Source organism: Anolis carolinensis, unplaced genomic scaffold (genome assembly GCF_035594765.1).
Source record: "Anolis carolinensis isolate JA03-04 unplaced genomic scaffold, rAnoCar3.1.pri scaffold_15, whole genome shotgun sequence".
Taxonomy (NCBI): Eukaryota; Metazoa; Chordata; class Lepidosauria; order Squamata; family Dactyloidae; genus Anolis; species Anolis carolinensis.
Window position 1 is genome coordinate 13,348,374 of NW_026943826.1, and position 21,440 is coordinate 13,369,813.

The 21,440-nt window shown below is 43.2% G+C and overlaps 2 protein-coding genes across 2 annotated transcripts; both read left to right on the plus strand.

Annotated features, from left to right (window-relative positions):
• The first annotated feature begins 326 nt into the window (after positions 1-326).
• On the plus strand, positions 327-9,455 carry LOC100560013 (arylacetamide deacetylase-like 4). Its single transcript, XM_003229190.3, has 5 exons — positions 327-521; positions 631-777; positions 2,596-2,812; positions 4,282-4,345; positions 8,518-9,455. Exons 1-5 carry the CDS (start codon positions 327-329, stop codon positions 9,296-9,298), a joined length of 1,404 nt encoding a protein of 467 aa, XP_003229238.1. The 3' UTR covers positions 9,299-9,455.
• A 2,681-nt stretch (positions 9,456-12,136) lies between these two features.
• On the plus strand, positions 12,137-16,974 carry LOC100559817 (arylacetamide deacetylase-like 4). The gene is made up of 3 exons (XM_062965976.1): positions 12,137-12,313; positions 12,413-12,629; positions 16,154-16,974. The coding sequence occupies exons 1-3, from the start codon at positions 12,137-12,139 to the stop codon at positions 16,972-16,974; spliced, it is 1,215 nt and encodes a 404-aa protein (XP_062822046.1).
• The last annotated feature ends 4,466 nt before the right edge of the window (positions 16,975-21,440 follow it).

Consider the following 21,440-nt stretch of genomic DNA (forward strand, 5'->3'; position numbering starts at 1 on the left):
TTGAGCTTAACACATGTGTTTGGAAATTCCACCACCACGTACAACTGATACCTCACGAGAACCAATTGTACAATGGTGATGAGTAGAGTGGGGCCACATAGAAGGACGTGGTGGGCCGGATTCAGACTGCGGGCCATGAGTAGAGCTGGGACAGTAAGGCCTTGAGCTTAACACATGTGTTTGGAAATTCCACCACCACGTACAACTGACACCTCATGAGAACCAATTGTACAATGGTGATGAGTAGAGTGGGGCCACATAGAAGGACGTGGTGGGCCGGATTCGGACTGCGGGCCGTGAGTAGAGCTGGGACAATAATTCCGACCATGAAAGCCTTTGACAATCCGAGTCCTGCCTTCCTTGCAATTGGGAAACCTGCCAGGAGAGCAGGCTGTGGGCGTGTTATGGAGCCAAGCCAGGAGAACGTCAACGAACCATCTCAAAGCCACCCCGCGATGCTCTTCCAGGCAATGAGGCTCTTTACTCAACCGCCCCGCCTCCAGAAACAGCAATCGTGGTTGGTAGAAGCGCCTCTCCTGGAATATCTGGTTGCCTCCATGCAGCCGAGCCGCAATTGAGTCCTTGTCTTGCGACGTTCTCAAGATGTTCCTCCTGGCTCTCTTGTCGCAGGCGGCCAGCCTGGTGGCCACGCTGTTCATCCTGCTTCTCTTGTGGGCCCTTGTCTACCACGTCTCCACCACACAAATGCCTGCCGGGATTGGTCAACCTCTGAAGGTCCGGATCCTGCACGTTTGTAGCATCATGGTCTACTGCCTGGTGAGTTTCTCCTTGAGGTTCTTGATTTAGTCAATAAGGAACCGGGAAAGAAGGTATTTCCATGTGTGGAGATTCAAGACCTCAACAACGTTGCTTGCCTGCCTTGTCCTTCCCACGTCCTCTCCTCGCTTCGCCTTTCTCCTCCCGGAGAACTGGAATGTCACGTCTTTCCCTTCTCGTTGTGACACATCATCGGGTTTTCCTCGCCCTCGGGCGAGAAGATATAGTCGATTTCTGCACCGTAGAACGAAAGCACGTTGATACTATTTCAACAGCCCCGGATTCATGCAATGGTTTGATTCCTGGGAGTTGTAGATCGACCACATCGTAGCATTGAGTTGCGGTGGTTAACGGGGTGTTGATGTCAACCTCGGAGTTGTAGCTCGACTACGTCGTTGGCCTCCTCTACCAAAGAGTGACAGTGCCTTGTCAAGCTACAACTCCCGGGGATTCCACAGAAGTGAGTCGTGGTGTGTTAACCACCAATGAGGAGAGAGTAAGTAAGAAACACAACGATTATAATTTCATGGTTTAGATGCGTAGCTTCACATAGTAAACAATCACATAGTAAACGATCCCCAGATGAAGTAGGTTGTAATAAGAAATAGGCCTTGTTTGTTTGTTTTGATTTTACGAGTGGTCCCATCCTAGGATACACACAGGTCTTTGGATGTGGGAAGACTACAATGCCCATCATCCTGGGCCAAGTTGGTTATAATGGGTCCAAGTCTCGAGTTTGGTTTGGATCTATGCTGGGTGGGATTCGCAGTGCTCTCTGGATTAAGGTGGACTACAACTCCCATCATCCCTATTCCTCCCAGGATTTAGAGTTGATTACGGTGGGTCTGTGTGGTCCAGATCCATGAGTGGGATCATTGTGTTATATACATAATATTATATTTGCATTATAATATATTATCATATTTAATTATCCATATCATGCACCCCGGTGGCGCAGTGGATTTAAACCCTTATGCTGACCACCAAGTCGGCGGTTCGAATCCGGGGAGAGCGGGTGAGCTCCCTCTGTCAGCTCCAGCTCCCCACAAGGATGGGCATCTGGGCATTCCCTAGACAATCAAAGTCGCTTCTGAGACGGAAAAAAAATCAATATTATAATATCTATATATATAAAAGGGTAATGAAATTTCGGCCTAGGACAAAACAACAAAACTACACATCCCGGAAACACTAAACTTGGCAGCACAACCCCTCATCCATGCCTCTACGTTCATACAACAAAAAGCTCCAGCTACTCCAGAAAACGGCCAGGCTTTGAGACTGCAAGGCTATTCACTGCTATTCCACCTGGCCAACAAAGGATTCCCATAAGCCATAGCAACATGTGGCCGGGCAAAGCTAGTTTTATTATAGTATATATTTAATATTTAATATAATATTTAATATTAATATTTAATTTAATATTTAATATTTAATAATATTTAATTATAGCATCTATTTAAGCTGTAGTATATATTATAATAAAATATAACATTTAATTGCATTATAAAATCCGTATTGCACAACGCAGAGCATCGATTGAGCACAAGCTTGTCCTTGTTGGGCAAGACCCAGCTCAACGTAAATTTTCCTATGCGTATCCTTAAATACGCCTGGGAGCATCGAATTGCAATGTTGGTTCACATACGCAACTCCAAAGTGTATGCACACACATGTGGAGTGAGCACCCGTAGAGTAAACGGTCATGGTTCACAGTCTTGAGTTGAACGTGGATGTTCTTCATTGACCAAAATGCTGAACGATGGTCTTTACCACCGAGTTGACCTCTGTCTTTGCTTCCCCTGTGACTGTAAACAGGGCTACGTTTTATGGCAACTAGGCCTCTGTGGTCGGTTTGCTGTCCTCCGGATGCTCGTCGACGGATTCCCGTCAAGGAAAGACCCGTCGCTCTTCGTTAAGGACACCTACTTCAACACCGTACCGGTGCGGGTCTACCAACCCAAAGTATCTCCTTCCGGACCAAGGAAAGGAGTCCTCTTCTTTCATGGAGGAGGTGGCACCTTTGGAAGCATCGGTAAGAGAAGCATGGGGACCATTTCTCAGGGAACAATGTTTGGCCCCAGCCAACTCCAACTCAAACACGGGCCTTGTAAGTTCTTTGTAGGCCAACTCCAACTCAAACATGGGCCGTATAAGTCTTTGTAGGCCAACTCCAACTCAAACACTGGCTGTGTAAGTCTTTGTTGGCCAACTCCAACTCAAACACGGGCCGTATAAGTCTTTGTTGGCCAACTCCAACTCAGACACGGGCCGTATAAGTCTTTGTTGGCCAACTCCAACTCAGACACGGGCCGTATAAGTCTTTGTTGGCCAACTCCAACTCAAACACGGGCCGTATAAGTCTTTGTTGGCCAACTCCAACTCAAACACGGGCCGTATAAGTCTTTGTTGGCCAACTCCAACTCAGACACGGGCCTCGTAAGTCTTTGTTGGCCAACTCCAACTCAAACACTGGCTGTATAAGTCTTTATTGGCCAACTCCAACTCAAGCAGGGGTCTTGTAAGTTCTTTGCAGGCCAACTCCAACTCAAACACGGGCTGTATAAGTCTTTGTTGGCCAACTCCAACTCAGACACGGGCCTCGTAAGTCTTTGTTGGCCAACTCCAACTCAAACACTGGCTGTATAAGTCTTTATTGGCCAACTCCAACTCAAGCAGGGGTCTTGTAAGTTCTTTGCAGGTCAACTCCAACTCAAACACAGGCCGTATAAGTCTTTGTTGGCCAACTGCAACTCAAACACGGGCCTCGTAAGTCTTTGTTGGCCAACTTCAACTCAAACACAGGCCGTATAAGTCTGTGTTGGCCAACTCCAACTCAAACAGGGGTCTTGGTAAGTCTTTGTTGGCCAATTCCAACTTAAACGGGTCATGCAAGTCTTTGTAGGCCAACTAAAACTCAAATACAGTCCATACAAGTCTTTGTAGGCCAACTCCAATTAAAACACAGGTCTTGTAAGTTTTTCTTGGCCAATTCCAACTCAAACACAGGCCGTATAAGTCTGTGTTGGCCAACTCCAACTCAAACAGGGGTCTTGGTAAGTCTTTGTTGGCCATTTCCAACTTAAACAGGTCATGCAAGTCTTTGTAGGCCAACTAAAACTCAAATACAGTCCATATAAGTCTTTGTAGGCCAACTCCAATTAAAACACAGGTCTTGTAAGTTTTTCTTGGCCAATTCCAACTCAAACACAGGCCGTATAAGTCTTTGTTGGCCAACTCCAATTCAAACATGGGCCTCGTAAGTCTTTGTTGGCCAATTCCAACTCAAACAGGGGTCTTGCAAGTCTTTGTTGGCCAACTCCAATTCAAACATGGGCCTCGTAAGTCTTTGTTGGCCAATTCCAACTCAAACAGGGGTCTTCCAAGTCTTTGTAGGCCAACTCCAATTCAAACATGGGCCGTATAAGTCTTTGTTGGCCAACTCTAACTCAAACATAACCCACAAAAGCTATGGAAATAATAAAATACCAATTTATTTTCCAGATTCCTATGAAAGTGTGTGCTCCTACATGGCCCGGGAAAGTGATGCGGTGGTCGTATCTGTTGGGTAAGTAATAGACGTGTGTGAAATGCCAAAAATTCTGCTTAGTTTGTATTTACGAAATTTGAATAACCCAATTTTGATTCTAAAGTGTTTTAAAAAATTTGTAAGGGGGTCCGTGTTGTATCTAATACGAAGTTCCGAAAACTTTGTTAGCTTTTCATTTTGTTATATGTCCATTTGTGCCAATGGGAACACTTCCAGGGCTCCTCTGCCCCTCATTTTTAGGACTATTGGGATGAAACTTGCTGCAATTGTAGCACATATTGACCACTGTAAGTCCCCCAAGTTTCGGATCATTTTGCTCACCCTCTGATTTTTGGGAAATATTTAAAGTTTTATTTGAAGAATTATTATGATTCCTATTATTATTATCATAATTGTCACCCTCATTTATTTATATGGCGCCATCACTTTACATGATGCCGAAATTTCCTAACCCTTGTTTTAAGAAATACTAGACAGAGTAGCTTTATTGTCGTTGTACTTCAAATAAATTAAATGCCATCCTTAATCACATTATATATGTACAGTTGCGAAATGAAACACTCATCCATATGGAAATGCTTGTTGTTGGTAGTGGTACCATGGGATGAAGCATCTCGGGACAACACTCAAGGTGATTTGAAGAGCTTTTTGTTCTCTCCTTTGGACGGATCGAGGTTCAAAGGGTCACTAAGCCCATAGACCCCCAAACCGATGGTCAAGGGAGGTGACTCCAAGACCCGGACGAGGGGTGCAATATGGTGCAACTACAAGAGCAACCAAAACGTCTGCCAGTTGACCATACAATCATGCTGGAGATCTAGGGAAAACGCATAATAATAATAATAATATTATAATAATAAGATCCTCCTGGTATACTTCATATTAATATTAATGGCAGGTAATTAAAAAATAGGGTTCCAGAATGTATGCGGAAAATTGTATTCCCGAAAGGGTAATATGAGGAACTAATTGTTGTGGTCCAACCTGATGTTGACGAAGGGTTTGTGGTGTCAGGGCCTGTGAGACTGGGAGATGCAGTTTCAGAGCCAGGGAGAATACTGGGATCAGATCCAGCCAGGACTGGGGTTCAGGAGGCGTTGTTAGAACCAAATCCTGCTTCTGCGTTACCGTGTGAAAGTACTGATGTTTTGTTCAGTAATATCCAATCTTTTATCCATGTCATAGCACATGCATCGTGGTATGCATCAAAGTCTGGGAGGCCCAAACCACCTCTATTTTTCTTATCAATCAAATTATCATGTTTTATTCTTGGTCTTCCTCCGGCCCATATAAATTTTAGAATTTCTTTTCTCCGTTTTATAAAAAGTGATTGACTTCTAATTATCGGGAGGTTTTGAAAAAGAAACATCAATTTCGGTAGTACACTAGAGTCTCACTTATCCAACATAAACGGGCCGGCAGAATGTTGGATAAGCGAATACGTTGGATAACAAGGAGAGATTAAGGAGAAGCCTATTAAACATCAAATTAGGTTATGATTTTACAAATTAAGCACCAAAACTTCATGTTATACAACAAATTTGATAGAAAAAGTAGTTCAATACGCAGTAATGTTATGTAGTAATTACTGTATTTACGAATTTAGCACCAAAATATCACGATATATTGAAAACATTGACTACAAAAATGCGTTGGATAATCCAGAATGTTGGATAAGCGAGTGTTGGATAAGTGAGACTCTACTGTATATTCATCTTAACTAATGATATGCGGCCTAATAGTGACAACTTCAAATAAGTCCATTTTTGTAAAATCCTTCTGTATTTTTTTCCAGGTTTCTTCATAATTATTCTTTAACAATTGTCCATTTTTAGTCCTTATCCATACTCCTAAGTACTTAAATTTCTTAACTATTTCCAGGCCTGTTTGTTCTTTAATCATGTCCTGATTTTTCTTCTCTATATTCTTCATTAGTAATTTCGTTTTTGACTGATTAACTTTAAATCCTGCAACTGCTCCAAATTCTTTTATTTTCTGCATCCATCTTATTATATTTTTACTTGGGTCTTCCATTATCCCAAGTACATCGTCTGCGAAGGCTCTTATCTTATATTCATATTTACCAACTTTAGATCCCTACTTTTCTATACCTTGGTTGATCTCACTCTTTCGATGTAGTATAAAAAATTTAATAAAATTCTTTTTTAAAAAGAAGAAGAAAGTACTGATGTTTTGGAATCCAGCAGTCAGGGAGGTCACCTCTCACCTAGTAATTGCAGCCGAGATACCATAAGCAATGACTTCAAAGTTGCAAAGGCTTTTGGTGACGGCCCTCCAGTCTGTATGAAGTTATGTTTATACAGGTGCGTTCTTTTTTTTTTAAAGAATTTTATTAAATTTTTTATACTCCATCGAAAGAGTGAGAACAAACAAGGTATAGAAAATTAGGGAAGAGAGAGAAAGATAAAAGTCTACAATCTACAAAAATATACCCACACACAAAAAAAGCAAAAATAAATAAATAATAATAACAAAATAAAAATGACTTCCAGTCCACCTTCTTGGATAATATTTTCTTATTATTCAATAATATTTTTTCTTGGAGAAAAAAAATAGCAAAATTGTCTCTCGTAATCTTCGTTTTCTCAAATTATTCAGATAGTCCTGAAGATCATCATCATCATTTAATTACTTATGAATCGCCCTCCATCCACGATGCTCTAGGCGATTTACAAGATAAAATTGTAAAGGATAAAAATATATACATACAAATATTGATAAAATTAACATAGATTAAAAGCTGTAGTAAAGAGCCAGGTCTTGAGTGCGAGGGTCAAAGGCCAGATCGTCCCAATTCGTTCTTTTCATTATCTTGCCGGTATTTTTCTGCAATAAAAAAAGTCAATTCGTCCATATCCTTTATTTCTCTTATCTTCTCCACCCACTCCTCAATGGGTGGGACTGATTCCTGTTTCCATTCTCTAGCGAAAACAATTCTAGCGGAAGTCGTAATATACGTAAAAAGTTTATTTTCTTGTTCCATCAATTGTAAGTCTAAATCTGTAAATCCTAGTCGATAATACTCTGGTTTTCTTATAAATGTTCTTTTTAAAACCTTTTGTGATTCTTCATGAATCTTCAACAGGTGCGTTCTTTTCAACGTGTAATGTCGGCAGGTTTTTGAGTAATTACATTGGACTACCGCCGATTTCTGAGCCTGAATATATTGCACAAGATTTCCCTAGTCTAAAATGATACATTTTAATATATTGGGTTTATGGTTCCCGTCCCCTTGATCAGGTCATGTAAGTGTGATTTATTGTTATAATTGTATTATTTTACTTTGTTTAATAATGTGTATTATGTTGTTATGTAATGTTTGTGTTGCTTTTATGACTGTAAACCGCCCTGAGTCCCATCCGGGAGATAGGGCGGTATATAAATAAAGTTTTATTGTTATTATTGACACAACGACGTTGTATGACTCAGCAAACAAGATAGATGTGCTGGATTTCGTATCACAAAACCACAAGTCGAACACTTCCCAAGTGTCTAGGACTGTGTGATGTATTTTCGGATGATGCGTGCAGATCCCAACAGGGTGGCCTTTTGCAGTTGGCAGATCGTAATTTTGTCAATGTCTATTGTTTCCAAATGCTGACTGAGATCTTTCGGCACGGCACCCAGTGTGCCCATCACCACCGGGACCACCTGTACTGGTTTCTGCCAGAGTCTTTGAAGTTCCATCTTGAGGTCCTGAGAGCGGCTGAGTTTTTCCTGTTGTTTTTCATCTATGCGACTGTCACCTGGGATGGCGACATCAATGATCCAAACCTTGTTCTTTTCCACAACTGTGATGTCTGGTGTGTTGTGTTCCAGAACTTTGTCAGTCTGGATTCGGAAGTCCCACAGTATCTTTGCGTGCTCATTTTCCAAGACTTTTGCAGGTTTGTGATCCCACCAGTTCTTTGCTGCTGGGAGGTGGTACTTGAGGCATAAGTTCCAATGAATCATTTGGGCCACACAGTTGTGCCTCTGTTTGTAGTCTGTCGGTGCAATTTTCTTACAGCAGCTGAGGATATGATCAATGGTTTCGTCAGCTTCCTTGCACAGTCTGCATTTTGGGTCATCAACTGATTTTTCGATCTTGGCTTTATTATTATTATTATTATTATTATTATTATTATTATTATTATTATTATTAATGATGATTGGCCTTGGCTTCACAGGTACCGCCTCGCTCCGGAGCACCACTATCCCGCCCAGTGGAACGACTGCACCACGGCTGCCGAGTATTTCTTGAAGAACGCCGAAGGCTTTGGAGTCGACCCCACTTGTATTGTCCTGAGCGGTGATTCCATCGGAGGAGTGATGACCGCGTTCCTGGCCCAAGAACTGTCAAAGAGGAAGGACCTCCCCAAACCACGGGCTCAGGTCCTGGTGAGCCCGTTCCTCCAGGGCCTGGATTTCAACTTGCTTTCGTATCAAGAAAACCGGTGGGTCCCCTTTGTTTCCCAGAGCGATTTCCTGCACTTGCTGTTCATCTACATCAGCAAAAACATGTCGGCCGTGGAGATCGCTTTGGCGGAATCCCACATTCCCGAGGAGAAGAGAACCAAGTACCAGCGGTGGCTCAACGCGGACAACGTCCCCAAAGAACTGAAAGCGAAAGGGTTCTACCAGGAGTTCCAGCTCTCCAGTTGTCCCCTGGACAATATCCACACCTTGATTAAAACAATCACGGGGACCAATATCTCCCCGCTTATCGCCGACGACGCCGTCATTCAGCAGCTTCCGGACACCTTCATCTTAACCTGTGAATATGACGTCCTGAGAGACGACGGCCTCTTGTACAAGAAGCGGCTGGAGGACAACGGGGTGAAGGTCTCGTGGTGCCACCTCAAAGAGGGCTTCCACGGGGTCTTCCTCCTTTTCAATCGCTTGTTCCTCAATTTCGCCTTCTGCCAAAGAGGATTAGACAGCGTAGTGAGCTACATCAACGGCTTGTAGGCATGCAGTTGCCCAGGTTGATGTCAGGTTAGAAGCCTTCTTCTTTTGGGATATGTGCCGGTCATATTGAGTGATGAGTATTGAGTCCTCCTCCACCCTGAGTGCCCTTGGGGAGATAGGACGGAATATTAATAAAGTATTATTATTATTATTATTATTATTATTATTTACTTTTTAAAACCTTATACATGTTGTTTTATTCTGTTTTCAGTGAGACAGAGCGTAGTCACCTTGCAGAGAAACAGACACAGACTCTATATAACTACGAGGGTTATCCAGAAAGTAGATTCCGTTTTGGAATTAAAAATGAACAAAGTATAGGAGAAAACATTTACCATACGCAGTTGAAAGCCACACCCAAATACCACTTCTCAACATAGTCGCCATTCAAATCTAGCCACTTACCATAGCGATGAATGAGCTTGGCAACTCCTTCCCCACAAAACTCTGCCGCTTGCGTCCTCAACGCAACATTTTGGCAACGAATGAGCTTTGCAGCTCCTTCCCCACAAAACTCTGCCGCTTGCGTCCTCAACGCAGCGTTTTGGCGATGAATGAGCTTTGCAGCTCCTTCCCCACAAAACTCTGCAGCTTGTGTCTTCAACGCAGCGTTTTGGCAACGAATGAGCTTTGCAGCTCCTTCCCCACAAAACTCTGCTGCTTGCGTCCTCAAAGCAGCATTTTGGTGTCGAATGAGCTTGGCAACTCCTTCCCCACAAAACTCTGCCGCTTGCGTCCTCAACGCAACATTTTGGCAACGAATGAGCTTTGCAGCTCCTTCCCCACAAAACTCTGCCGCTTGCGTCCTCAACGCAGCGTTTTGGTGACGAATGAGCTTTGTAACTCCTCCACAAAACTCTACCGCTTGTGTCCTCAACCAGCCGGTCACCCCTTCCCGCAGCTGTGCATTGTCACCAAAACGCTGCGTTGAGGACACAACCTCTTGGTCAGTAGTGATTTATTGCAGCTGGCTACTAACTAGCTGCGCCACAGCCCGGTGTTGCTATTGTTCCCTTTGCTTAGCCATTTTCTTTTGTTGCCTAACTCTAGAAGTCTTCCATTTCAATAGGGTTCTCTATTGGCCATAGTTTTTACGTGTCCATCTGAAGTCTAAGACGATATCCCTCCATTGATACGGGAGACATGCTCTATGTAAGAACACAACACACTCTGGGTTGCTGCGAGTTTTCTGGGTTGTCTCCAAACTTTCTCCGAACCTGAATATCGTCATGGGGAAATATAAAGTCTGAGTCAACAAAGCCAGTGCGAGATCGGACGGCAGAAGAACCAAAAAGTCAAAGAGGAGCAAAGTTAATATCGGACCCAAATTTTCCTTCCTCCCGGCACATACAGAACGGCTTACAAAAAACAAATGAATTCAGTAAATGATATAATAAAGACGATAAACACATATCACTCAATACAATAAAATAACTCAATAACATAAACATTAATTAAAAACGAATTAAAAAATCCAAAGTTCTCCTCTGGGTGGGATGAATTAAAAATAAATAAAGACAAGCTGCACGGAATGAATGACGTGGTAGGGGAACGAGCGTTCTTAGGCGCAAGACTCCGATTAGGAAAGTTGAGATCCGAAAATCTTTTTTTTGCCTGACCTACAGGATTCCAGACTTGTAAGCATTACGAGGTCAATGGATTTGATTGTCAACACAATGTTAGGACAGGCTGGCGGACTCCTTTATTAATAGATTCAGCACATCTTCGGCTTTGAAAGGGAGATGAGCACCACCCCTCAGAGTTGGACTCGACTAGACTTAAGGGCGAAACAAATATTCCCATGGCGGAATAGCCCCATGGCGTCCAACATAGCAATTTGATGGTCTGAAATACCAAATGAGTTATGCAAAGAAGATCTGGGCCACCTGCCCATTGGTTGCAAGACGTCTGATGATATTTGAATAGGCCCATTATAAAAATAATTAGTCGTCAATTACTTTCAGAAAGCCATGGCGAGTTCCATACTAATAAACAATGAGACGGAAAGGCAGATTGCAGAATTAGTGCAAAATCAATATTATATTAATACGATAATTAGTATTAATACACAAATGCTTGAAATTAATTATCAATTCAGAAGGCATTACCGCCCATTTTTGATTCCATCTTACTAAACTCGGGGCTATGTCTGTTTTTATTGTTGTTTTTATTGTTATTTTAAAGCTAAGTGTATTGTTTTAATCTATTTCTGTAAACCGCTCCGAGCCAAACTGAGAGTAGCGGTATACAAGTCTAATAAATAAATAAATAATAGTAATAATCGTAATAATGAATATCCCAAATAGGCCCGGGATGGGAGTGGGACTGAGAAAATGCCTTCTATCAGGTGAGAAAACTCGAGCAGATCTGTAAATTCAAGCAGGGTCTTATAGGGCGAAACAGCCATCATCCGCAAATATATTGACGCCCGCGCTCATTTCGAGGTGGCCCCTCGCTCTCCCCATGACGTTTCTCCACCTCTGGGAAGGATTGTGGGTTAAACCGAGTTAAGACAGTTCATCCTTGCCTTAGTAAAACTCGTGTGCTCGGGATCCCAGAATAATTTATGGAGAGCCGTCCTCATTGTGATTCATGAAAGTATCTAAATACAGTCCTGCCTCCATCGTCTGAACCATCCTCATTCATAAACGCATGGGCGACAGTTTTCTAATTGCGGAGGAAGGAGGAGGAGAAGAACTCGTTTGGATAAACCTCATTACCTAATTGTCCCGGGGCTAAAATAAAGGGGCCGGGGCAGGAACGAGCACGTTGCTAAACACTCCCAGGTTTTTCTGGAAGCGCTCCTCGCTCGCATCGGGCTCCGGCTCTGCAAATGGGATGGATGTTCTGTGGACTCTCTCGGCCGCCGTGGTGGAGCTCCTGCTCCTCTTCATGCTCCTCCACCTGGCGTGGGTCGTCCACCACTACCTCTGCAAAGTCGAGATCCCGCACGGCATATCGGAACCTCGGAAGCTGAAGCTTGCGGTATTCTTGTTTATATGGCTGGTGTCGATGGTAGGTTCGTCGCCCCGGACCTCGTTCCCGGTTTGAAAGTCTTATTCCTGCTTAATTGTGTGGCCCTGACTTGTGTCTTCCTGTCTCGTCTCAAAACAGGATTACGTTCTGAAGAAAATCGGCATCTTCAAGCACGAGATGGTCCTGGTGAACCTCTTACTGGACGCGTCTCCTAGGGTCAAAGGTCCGTCCCTCTCCACCAGCGACACCCACATCGAGGGCGTCCCGGTGAGGTTGTATCGGCCCAAACCACACCGGCTGTCGCAGAGAGGGATCGTCTTCATCCACGGAGGAGGAGGCACCAGCGGAAGCATCGGTAAGCGTGGAGACGGGGCCACCAAGGGATCCGTGGAAGATTCCCTCTCAAGGAATGCCATACTTCAAATATGCATTCTTTCCTCCCTTCTTCCTTCTCTCCTTCCTTCCTTCCTTCCTTCCTTCCTTCCTTCCTTCCTTCCTTCCTTCCTTCCTTCCTTCCTTCCTTCCTTCCCTTCTTCCTTTCCTCTCTCACTTTTTCCTTCTTCCATTCTTCTTTCCTCCTTCCTTCCTTCCTTCCTTCCTTCCTTCCTTCCCTTCTTTCCTTCCTTCCTTCCTTCCTTCCTTCCTTCCTTCCTTCCTTCCTTCCTTCCTTCCCTTCTTTCCTTCCTTCCTTCCCTCCTTCCTTCCTTCCTTCCTTCCTTCCCTCCTTCCTTCCTTCCTTCCTTCCTTCCTTCCTTCCTTCCTTCCTTCCTTCCTTCCTTTCCTTCCTTCCTTCCTTCCTTCCTTCCTTCCTTCCTTCCTTCCTTCCTTCCCTTCCTTCCTTCCTTCCTTCCCTTCTTTCTTTCCTTCCTTCCTTCCTTCCTGCCTTCTCTTCCCTTCTTCCTTCCTTCCTTCCTTCCTTCCTTCCCTCCTTCCCTCCCTCCCTTCTTCCTTTCCTCTCTCCCTTCTTCCTTCTTCCATCCTATTTTCCTTCCTTTTTTCCTTCCTTTTTTCCTTCCTTCCTTCCTTCCTTCCTTCCTTCCTTCCTTCCTTCCCTCCCACCTTCCTTCCTTCCCTCCCACCTTCCTTCCTTCCTTCTTTCCTTCTCCGTTCTTTCCTTCCTTCCTTCCTTCCTTCCTTCCTTCCTTCCTTCCTTCCTTCCTTCCTTCCCTCCTTCCCTCCTTCCTCTCTCTCTCTCTCTCTCTCTCTCTCTCTCTCTCTCTCTCAATATTCAAATGAGCTTGGGATCCTGTTCAGACATCTATAGCTTCCGTCCAAGGTCTAGTCATGTAACTCGGGGTTGTTCCACACCATACAACGTAGTCTTATGATAAAATACCACGTCTGCGTCCTATGGAATTCCAGGGGGTTGTATTCTGGGGAGGCAAAAATCCCAGGATCCCACAGTGGCAGTTAAAGTGGAATGGAAGTGCTATAACTTTGTAGTGTGGAAGGTTCCCCAACTATTAATAGCTTACCAGTTTATCATCAGACGTATCTAGGAAGCTGGTTCTTATGCGACGTGGGTGCATCCGTACTGTAGGATTAACATAGTTTGGCATCTCTTTAGCTGCCGTGGCTCAATGTTGTGGTTATAACTACGATGGTCCTGCCTGTCCTCATCTCGTAAACAAGACTCAAGGCAGAGTCGTATCTCGGTGAGACTCTTTGGATGAAGAACGGGAGAAGCATTTTCAGTAATGAAAGCTATTTTCTTTTCTAGTTTCTTACGACGTCTTTTGCAGCTATCTCTCCAAAGAAAGTGACTCGGTGGTTTTGTCCGTTGGGTAAGTAAAGATACTACAATGTCTCGTATATCACCAAGACCCTAGAACAATGATGGGCAACCTTTTGCGCTTGGTGTGTCAAAATTCACCAAAAAACCTAGCATGGCTTGGGTGGTGTGTCACTTCGAGAAGAAAAAAAAACATAATTTTGCAATATGTATAGTTTAAATAATGTATAATTGTAATATATAACTGTATTTAATAAATCAAAAACTATTGACTACCATTATTTCCATGGACAACAATCTATGGTACCTCTTGCGGTTTCCACACTAATTTCTCTCTATTCTAGTTTCAATGTAGTCATGAATAATGAATAATACAATAATATAATGGTAATAATATGATAATATACTACAATAATAATAGAATAATAATAGAATGATATAATATATATATATATATAAACTAGCTGTGCCCGGCCACGTGTTGCTGTGGCGAAGTCTGGTGGTCTGGGAAATAAAGTATTGAGGAATTGGTGGTAGTTAGGGTCAAGGGTAAAGGTTTTACCTTACATTAAGTCCATTATAAATGGGTTATATAGCTGTGTGGAAGGGCCTTGAGTCTACACTGCCATATAATCCAGTTCAAATCAGAAAATATAAAATTATAAATGGGTTATATAGCTGTGTGGAAGGGCCTTGAGTCTACACTGCCATATAATCCAGTTCAAATCAGATATTCTGTATTTTATAGGCAGTGTGGAAGAGGCCTAAGTGAGGCCTAACTCTGCCTGTCCCCTGGGCTGAGAGCGTTGCTAGGAGACCAAGTGGGCGGAGCTTAGCTTTCTAACTGGCAGCAATTGGATAAAAACAATTATTCCTCTCCCTCTCATTAGGACTTTATTTTTGTTTTCTTTTTGTTGTATGAACGTAGAGGCATGGATGAGGGGTTGTGCTGCCAAGTTTAGTGTTTCTGGGATGTGTAGTTTTGTTGTTTTGTCCGAGGCCGAAATTTCATTACCCTTTTATATATAGAGATGTAATGTGCATAATTCCCATGGAGTAAACAACAAAACCACTGGACCAAATCACACCAAATTTGGCCACAAAATACATAGTCATCCAATCAATCTGCATGCGGCAGCGTGTCAGCAAAAATGGCTAGGCGTGTCAGTGCTGACACGCGTGTCATAAGTTGGCCATCACTGCCCTAGAAGATCTAATCCAGGCCCACGTAGATCAGGACTTGATCCCACAGTGTCGGAAGGTCCGATCTCTCCACCAGTTTCTGGGTGATCATGGTGGTGTAGTTATCCCTGGTGCTGTCTCCGCTGATCTGACCCCGTAGACCTTGGATATGGATATTCAGGAGAGAGATGATACATGGAGAGCCGGAACACACGAGCAGGAAACGTTAAGCATTTGGTGTTGCTGGTTAGTAGCCAGCTGTAATAAATGACTACTGACCGAGAGTTTGAAGGCCGGGTCGGATTGAGTGCCCAACCATCAAATAGCCTAGCTCATTGTTTACCAAAGCAACCCGAAAGACAGTTGCATCTGTCAAGTAGGAAATTTAGGGACCGCTTTATGCGGGGAGGCTAATTTAACTAATTTACGTCACCCTAAAAATGTCCAGCAGCGTGCAAAAAAATGAGGAAGTACTTCCATCAAGGACAGAGTCGGGGACGGAGACAGGGACGGGGACAGGGAAGCGGTACCTAAGTTTCCTACTCAAAAGATGGAACTGTCTTTTGAGCTCCTTCGGTCAACAACGAGCTAGGCTATTAAGGCTTGGGAGCTCAATCCGACCCGGGTTTCGATTGTCAGTAGTGATTTATTGCAGCTGGCCACTAACCAGCTGCGCCACAGCCCGGATATTGCGACCATAACACTCTGTAACAGCAAAATTTGATTTTTTTTTCCTGTTGAAAGGGTTATTTCCCACTTTATTGTGCTGTACTTACTTTGAAAGTAGTTGTTACACTCGAGAAACATCATTTTTGTGGTTGCCACAAGCTAGCTAGAATAGGTTGAAACTCGAAGAGATATTCATTGCAAAACTAGAGCAAATCTGAACCAAGAGGGCCGAATCCTATTGTCAATTCTTGTTGCGACTGACGATAAGATTCGGACCTCTTGGTTGGGATTTGTAGCACCGCCAGGCAGATGTGAACCCCTATTTTCTCGTTTCCATAGGTATCATCTGGTTCCTTACCAGCCCTATCCGAAGCAGTACTACCAGTGTCTGGATGTTGCCGTGCATTTTATGAAACACGCCGAAGAGTATGGCGTTGATCCCGGCCGGGTGATCGTCTGCGGGGACAGCTTCGGAGGGCTGCTGGCGGCGTCTGTTTGCCAGATGCTCGTCCAGAAGGACGACGTCCCCAAACCACGTGCCCAGATGTTGGTCTACCCCTTTCTTCAGTCCGTCAAGCACAGCCTGCCTTCCTATATGCAAAATGCCCATACCCCGCCCTTAGGCAGGAAGGAACTGGTGACGGCCGCCTTGAAGTACATCCAGAAAAACTTCTCCCTCCTGGAGGTGATCATCCAAGGAGACCACATCTCCAGGGAGGTGAAGGCCAAATACGACAAATGGCTGAGCAAGGAGAATCTCCCGGAAGAATTTAGGAGGAGGGAAAGCAAACCTAGAACGCCAAACGGTTTCTCCTTTGGGGAAATACAGGAGCTCATCGACCAGTTGTGTGGGCCACTCCTCTCCCCGCTCTTGGTCGATGACGCCGTCATCCGGCAGCTTCCAGACACTTTTATTTTGACCTGTCAGTTTGATGTCTTGAGAGACGACGGGGTTTTGTACAAGAAGCGCCTGGAGGACAACGGGGTCCCGGTCACCTGGTGCCACTTCGAGGACGCCTTCCACGGATTTTTGGGCTTTCTCAACCAGAGGTTTTTGACATTTTCGAATAGCAAACAAGGAGCGGACAGCATGGTCGACTACATCAGACGTTTCTAAAATAATAATAATTATTATTATTAATAATAATAATTATTATTATTAAAAATCAGCTGTTGACCCAAAATGCAGACTGTGCAAGGAAACCAACGAAACCATGGATCACATCCTCAGCTGCTGTAAGAAAATTGCACAGACAGACTACAAACAGAGGCACAACTATGTGGCCCAAGGGATTCATTGGAACTTATGCCTCAAGTACCACCTGCCAGCAGGAAAGAACTGGTGGGATCACAAACCTGCAAAAGTATTGGAAAATGAGCACGCAAAGATACGGTGGGACTTCCGAATCCAGACTGACAAAGTTCTGGAACACAACACACCAGACATCACAGTTGTGGAAAAGAAAAAGGTTTGGATCATTGATGTCGCCATCCCAGGTGACAGTCACATTGATGAAAAACAACAGGAAAAACTCAGCCGCTCTCAGGACCTCAAGATTGAACTTCAAAGACTCTGGCAGAAATCAGTGCAGGTGGTCCCGGTGGTGATGGGCACATTGGGTGCCGTGCCAAAAGATCTCAGCCGGCATTTGGAAACAATAGACATTGACAAAATTACGATCTGCCAACTGCAAAAGGCCACCCGACTGGGAAAATACATCATACAGTCCTAGACACTTGGGAAGTGTTCGACTTGTGATTTTGTGATACGAAATCCAGCATATCTATCTTGTTTGCTGTGTCATAATATAATAATAATAATAATAATAATAATAATAATAATAATAATAATAATTTATTTGTATTCTGCCCTATCTCCCCAAGGAAACTCAGGGCGGAGTCCAGGATACACAAACATTCAATGCCTAGAAATGTTTTGAATGGCTAGGTCCTCCGTGGTGAAGACTGTACGATCAACTTAAACATTAAATTCGCTCTCTCTCTAGGAATCCTCAGACCAACATTGAGTGGATGCTCGGGAGAACGTATTAATCGAATCTGTGAATAACACTATGTTGCACGAGTTTTGTTCCTGGGTGATAAATGTCGTTTCCTAATTAGTTCTAATTTTTTCCATCTTAGGTCTCCGGGAACAGGGACGGGGAAGGGGAAGTGGAAGGAGATGAGGAAGGGGAAGGAAGAGTAGTAGTAGTAGTAGGAGTAGGAGTATTTGTAATTTGTGCAATTACAAATCTGCCTTAGCACTTTGTGCTTTAATTCCCTTCAATAACGGTTCCGAGCCTTTGCTAGTTTTTGACACTAGTACGGTGTCATTTGTGTAGCTGAAATTACACTACCCTGTTTCCCCGAAAATAAGACATCCCCAGAAAATAAGACCTAGTAGAGGTTTTGCTGAATGGCTAAATATAAGGCCTCCCCCAAAAGTAAGACCTAGCAAAGTTTTTGTTTGGAAGCATGCAGGATCGGTAAGTGTACATACCATAGATCGTTGTACATGGAAATAAAGGTAGTAACAACAACAACAATAATAATAACTTTATTTTTATACCCTGCCCCATCTCCCCGAAGGGACTCGGGGCGGCTTACATGGGGCCTTGCCTGATAAAACAATCAAATATCAAAACACAGCAATAAAACAGTTATCAAATAAAAACATCAATTACAGTAAACACAATCGTTAAAATTGACATAAAACATACAATATTAACACTGGAGACTAATTCATAGAACCTAGGCAAAGTGCAACAAGAAATAATAATAATAATAATAATAATAATAATAATAATAATAATAATAATAATAATAATAACTTTATTCTTGTATCCCACCTCCCTCTCCCAGAAGGGACTCAGGGCAGCTCACACAGGGATAAGCCCAGCAACAACATAAATTTACATACAAACAGAAATTTAAAACAGTCATTTTAAAACAGTATAGCAATCAAATATAATATAGAAAATCTTGAAAGTAAGTAAGTAAGTAAGTAAGTAAAAGTTTATTTGTATACCGCCCTCTCTCCCGAAAGGGACTCAGGGCGGTTTCCAATATAAAATCAGCATAAAACATTGTACAATAAAACACTGAAAACACTATAAAATGCTATAAGAATTAGAAACAAAAACAAAACATAACAATTGACTAAAACGATCACATGAACAAAAGGAATATAATCACTCAAATAACATATGAATCTGAAAAGAAAAAAAGAAAAAAGACCACTGGGATGGAGGAAAGGATTCACAGTTTGGTTATGTTGTTTTGCGATGACAACTACTGTACAGTAGATAATAAATTTTCATTTTTAAAAATTCAACCATAAATGTGGAAAAATAAGACATCCCCTGAAAATAAGACCTAGCGCATCTTTGGGAGCAAAAATTAATATAAGACACTGTCTTATTTTCGGGGAAATGGGGTATGTTACACGTTTTTCGTTCCTGGCTCATAAATGCCGTTTCCTAAATGGTTCTATCATTTTAAAAAAATGGGAAAGGTTTATTAAAATGCAACAAAAACTTTGTTGCATTTTAAGGGGGCCGGGGAAAGAAGAGAAGGAGGAAGTGGAGCAGGAAGAAGAGAAGGGAAAGGAAGGAGAAGGAAGAGAAGGGGAGGCGAAGGAAGAAGATGAGCAACAAAAGGAGGAAGAGGAGGAGAGGGGGAAGGAAGGAAAAGCAGCAGGAGGAGAACAATGAAGGAGAGAAAGAGGTGAAGTAAAAAAGGATGAAACTGTCATTCGACCACTACTAATTCGACAACACCCGCCCCACACATGTCATCTTTGTTGGAGGGCGATGGTGAGACTCTGTTTGCCGTTCAGGGTGGGTTCCAAAATCATCATCCTGGTCTCACTGATCCCTCCTTCTCCAGGCTGCCTTCTCATACGGAGAATCAGCACTGGTAAACAAAACGCCGGCAGTCGAATATTCAGTTGAATTCAACGGTACTTAATCTTTATTTACATTGCTATGTACAGTAGCACTCATTAGCAATAAGTCCTAGACACATGGCAGTGTCTCCTCGGCCACGGAGCTGCTGCAAATACATTCTCCGTCCATCTTACATGAACGCTCTCGCCGACAGAAGACACTCCCTTGCATTCCACAGATCATGAAGGAAGTCCCGGTCAATCAGACTTGACCCCATTGGCCCATTGGTTCTGTGTTACATCAATCAAAGCAGGCTTCTTTTAACTCCTCCACTGCTGAAATGCCTTGCCGAAACTCATACAGAAAAACATTCCTAACAGCCAAGATTGATTTTAACATTTCACACAATTCACAATACCCTGACAATCTTGACCCCAAAGGGATTTCCCCCATCTTCTGTCTCTGCCCACAAGTAGGATTGAGACGGAGAACTGTATGAAGTGATTTGCTCATTGCTTTCAAGGAGGATCAACGGAATTAGTTGGGCAAAATTGGGCAAGGCGCGATTTCCTTCACACAGATTCTGAAAAGGCAGGACAGTAATGGGCGGGACCTTCACCTCAAGTGTCGGATCCTGAATAGTCTTGACGTACAGTGTGGAACACAAAGCAAACAACCAAAACTAATCACACCCAGGACCTGAACTTTGAGGCTGGTCTTTCAACCCTTTATCAGATTCAAGTTCTTGGCGAGAGGCGATCCCATAGATTTTATGAGAGGAACACCTACTCGGAGAAGGAAGGGATTAGGTTTCCTAAGAGGGCTTTCTCAACGGGTTGGCCCTCATCCTGCCCATCGACGAGATCTAATTATGGGTTTCTCCTTCCTAAGCGAGCCCAACATGGTTCCAGATAAGAGGGAGTTAAACACGTCTTCATCCCACAAACAGGGAAGGATTATTATCCATGGTGCAATTGGAACAAAACACTCAGGTTTTTTGTTTTTTCCTATGATGTTGTTGTTTGCCATCACATTTGCTTAACATCCAGCTACCCTTCGAATATAAGAGACTTCTAAGAGCCTCGGTCTTTTACCCCATTAGTGGAATAATAACAACACATTAGATATTATATATTGTACTAGCTATGCCCGGCCACTCGTTGCTGTGGCAAGGACTTAATTTTTCTTTACTTTTTGTTGTATGAACGTAGAGGCATGGATGAGAGGTTGTGCTGTCAATTTTCAAGGTTGTGGGGCGTTTAGTTTAGTTGTTTTGTCCGGTGCCATGATTCCATTACCCTTTATTATATATAGATAGCTATGCCTGGCCACACGTTGCTGTGGCAAGGACTTAATTTTTCTTTTCTTTTTGTTGTATGAACGTAGAGGCGTGGATGAGAGGTTGTGCTGTCAATTTTCAAGGTTGTGGGGCGTTTAGTTTAGTTCTCACCCCGAAGGGGACTCAGAGTGGATTACAATGTACATATACATGACAGACATTCAATGCCATTATTAGACATACAACATATATAGACAGACACAGAGGCAATTTTGACATTTTCCAGCTTCCTGAGGGTATGCTCGATTCCGGCCACAAGGGGGAGCTGTTGCTTCATCGTCTCTGCTCGATTCCGGCCACAAGGGGGAGCTGATGCTTCATTGTCCACATGTGACACCGAGCCCTTGATGGTAGTAC

Excerpts from the sequence above, each read along its gene's own strand:
- LOC100559817 (XM_062965976.1), top strand. The coding sequence starts at position 12,137 with ATGGATGTTCTGTGGACTCTCTCGGCCGCCGTGGTGGAGCTCCTGCTC. Across the intron at positions 12,314-12,412 it reads TTATATGGCTGGTGTCGATG|GATTACGTTCTGAAGAAAAT; the intron begins GTAGGTTCGTCG and ends GTCTCAAAACAG. Across the intron at positions 12,630-16,153 it reads AGGCACCAGCGGAAGCATCG|CACCGCCAGGCAGATGTGAA; the intron begins GTAAGCGTGGAG and ends TGGGATTTGTAG.
- LOC100560013 (XM_003229190.3), top strand. The coding sequence starts at position 327 with ATGAAAGCCTTTGACAATCCGAGTCCTGCCTTCCTTGCAATTGGGAAA. Across the intron at positions 522-630 it reads AGAAACAGCAATCGTGGTTG|GCGGCCAGCCTGGTGGCCAC; the intron begins GTAGAAGCGCCT and ends CTCTTGTCGCAG. Across the intron at positions 4,346-8,517 it reads GCGGTGGTCGTATCTGTTGG|GTACCGCCTCGCTCCGGAGC; the intron begins GTAAGTAATAGA and ends TTGGCTTCACAG.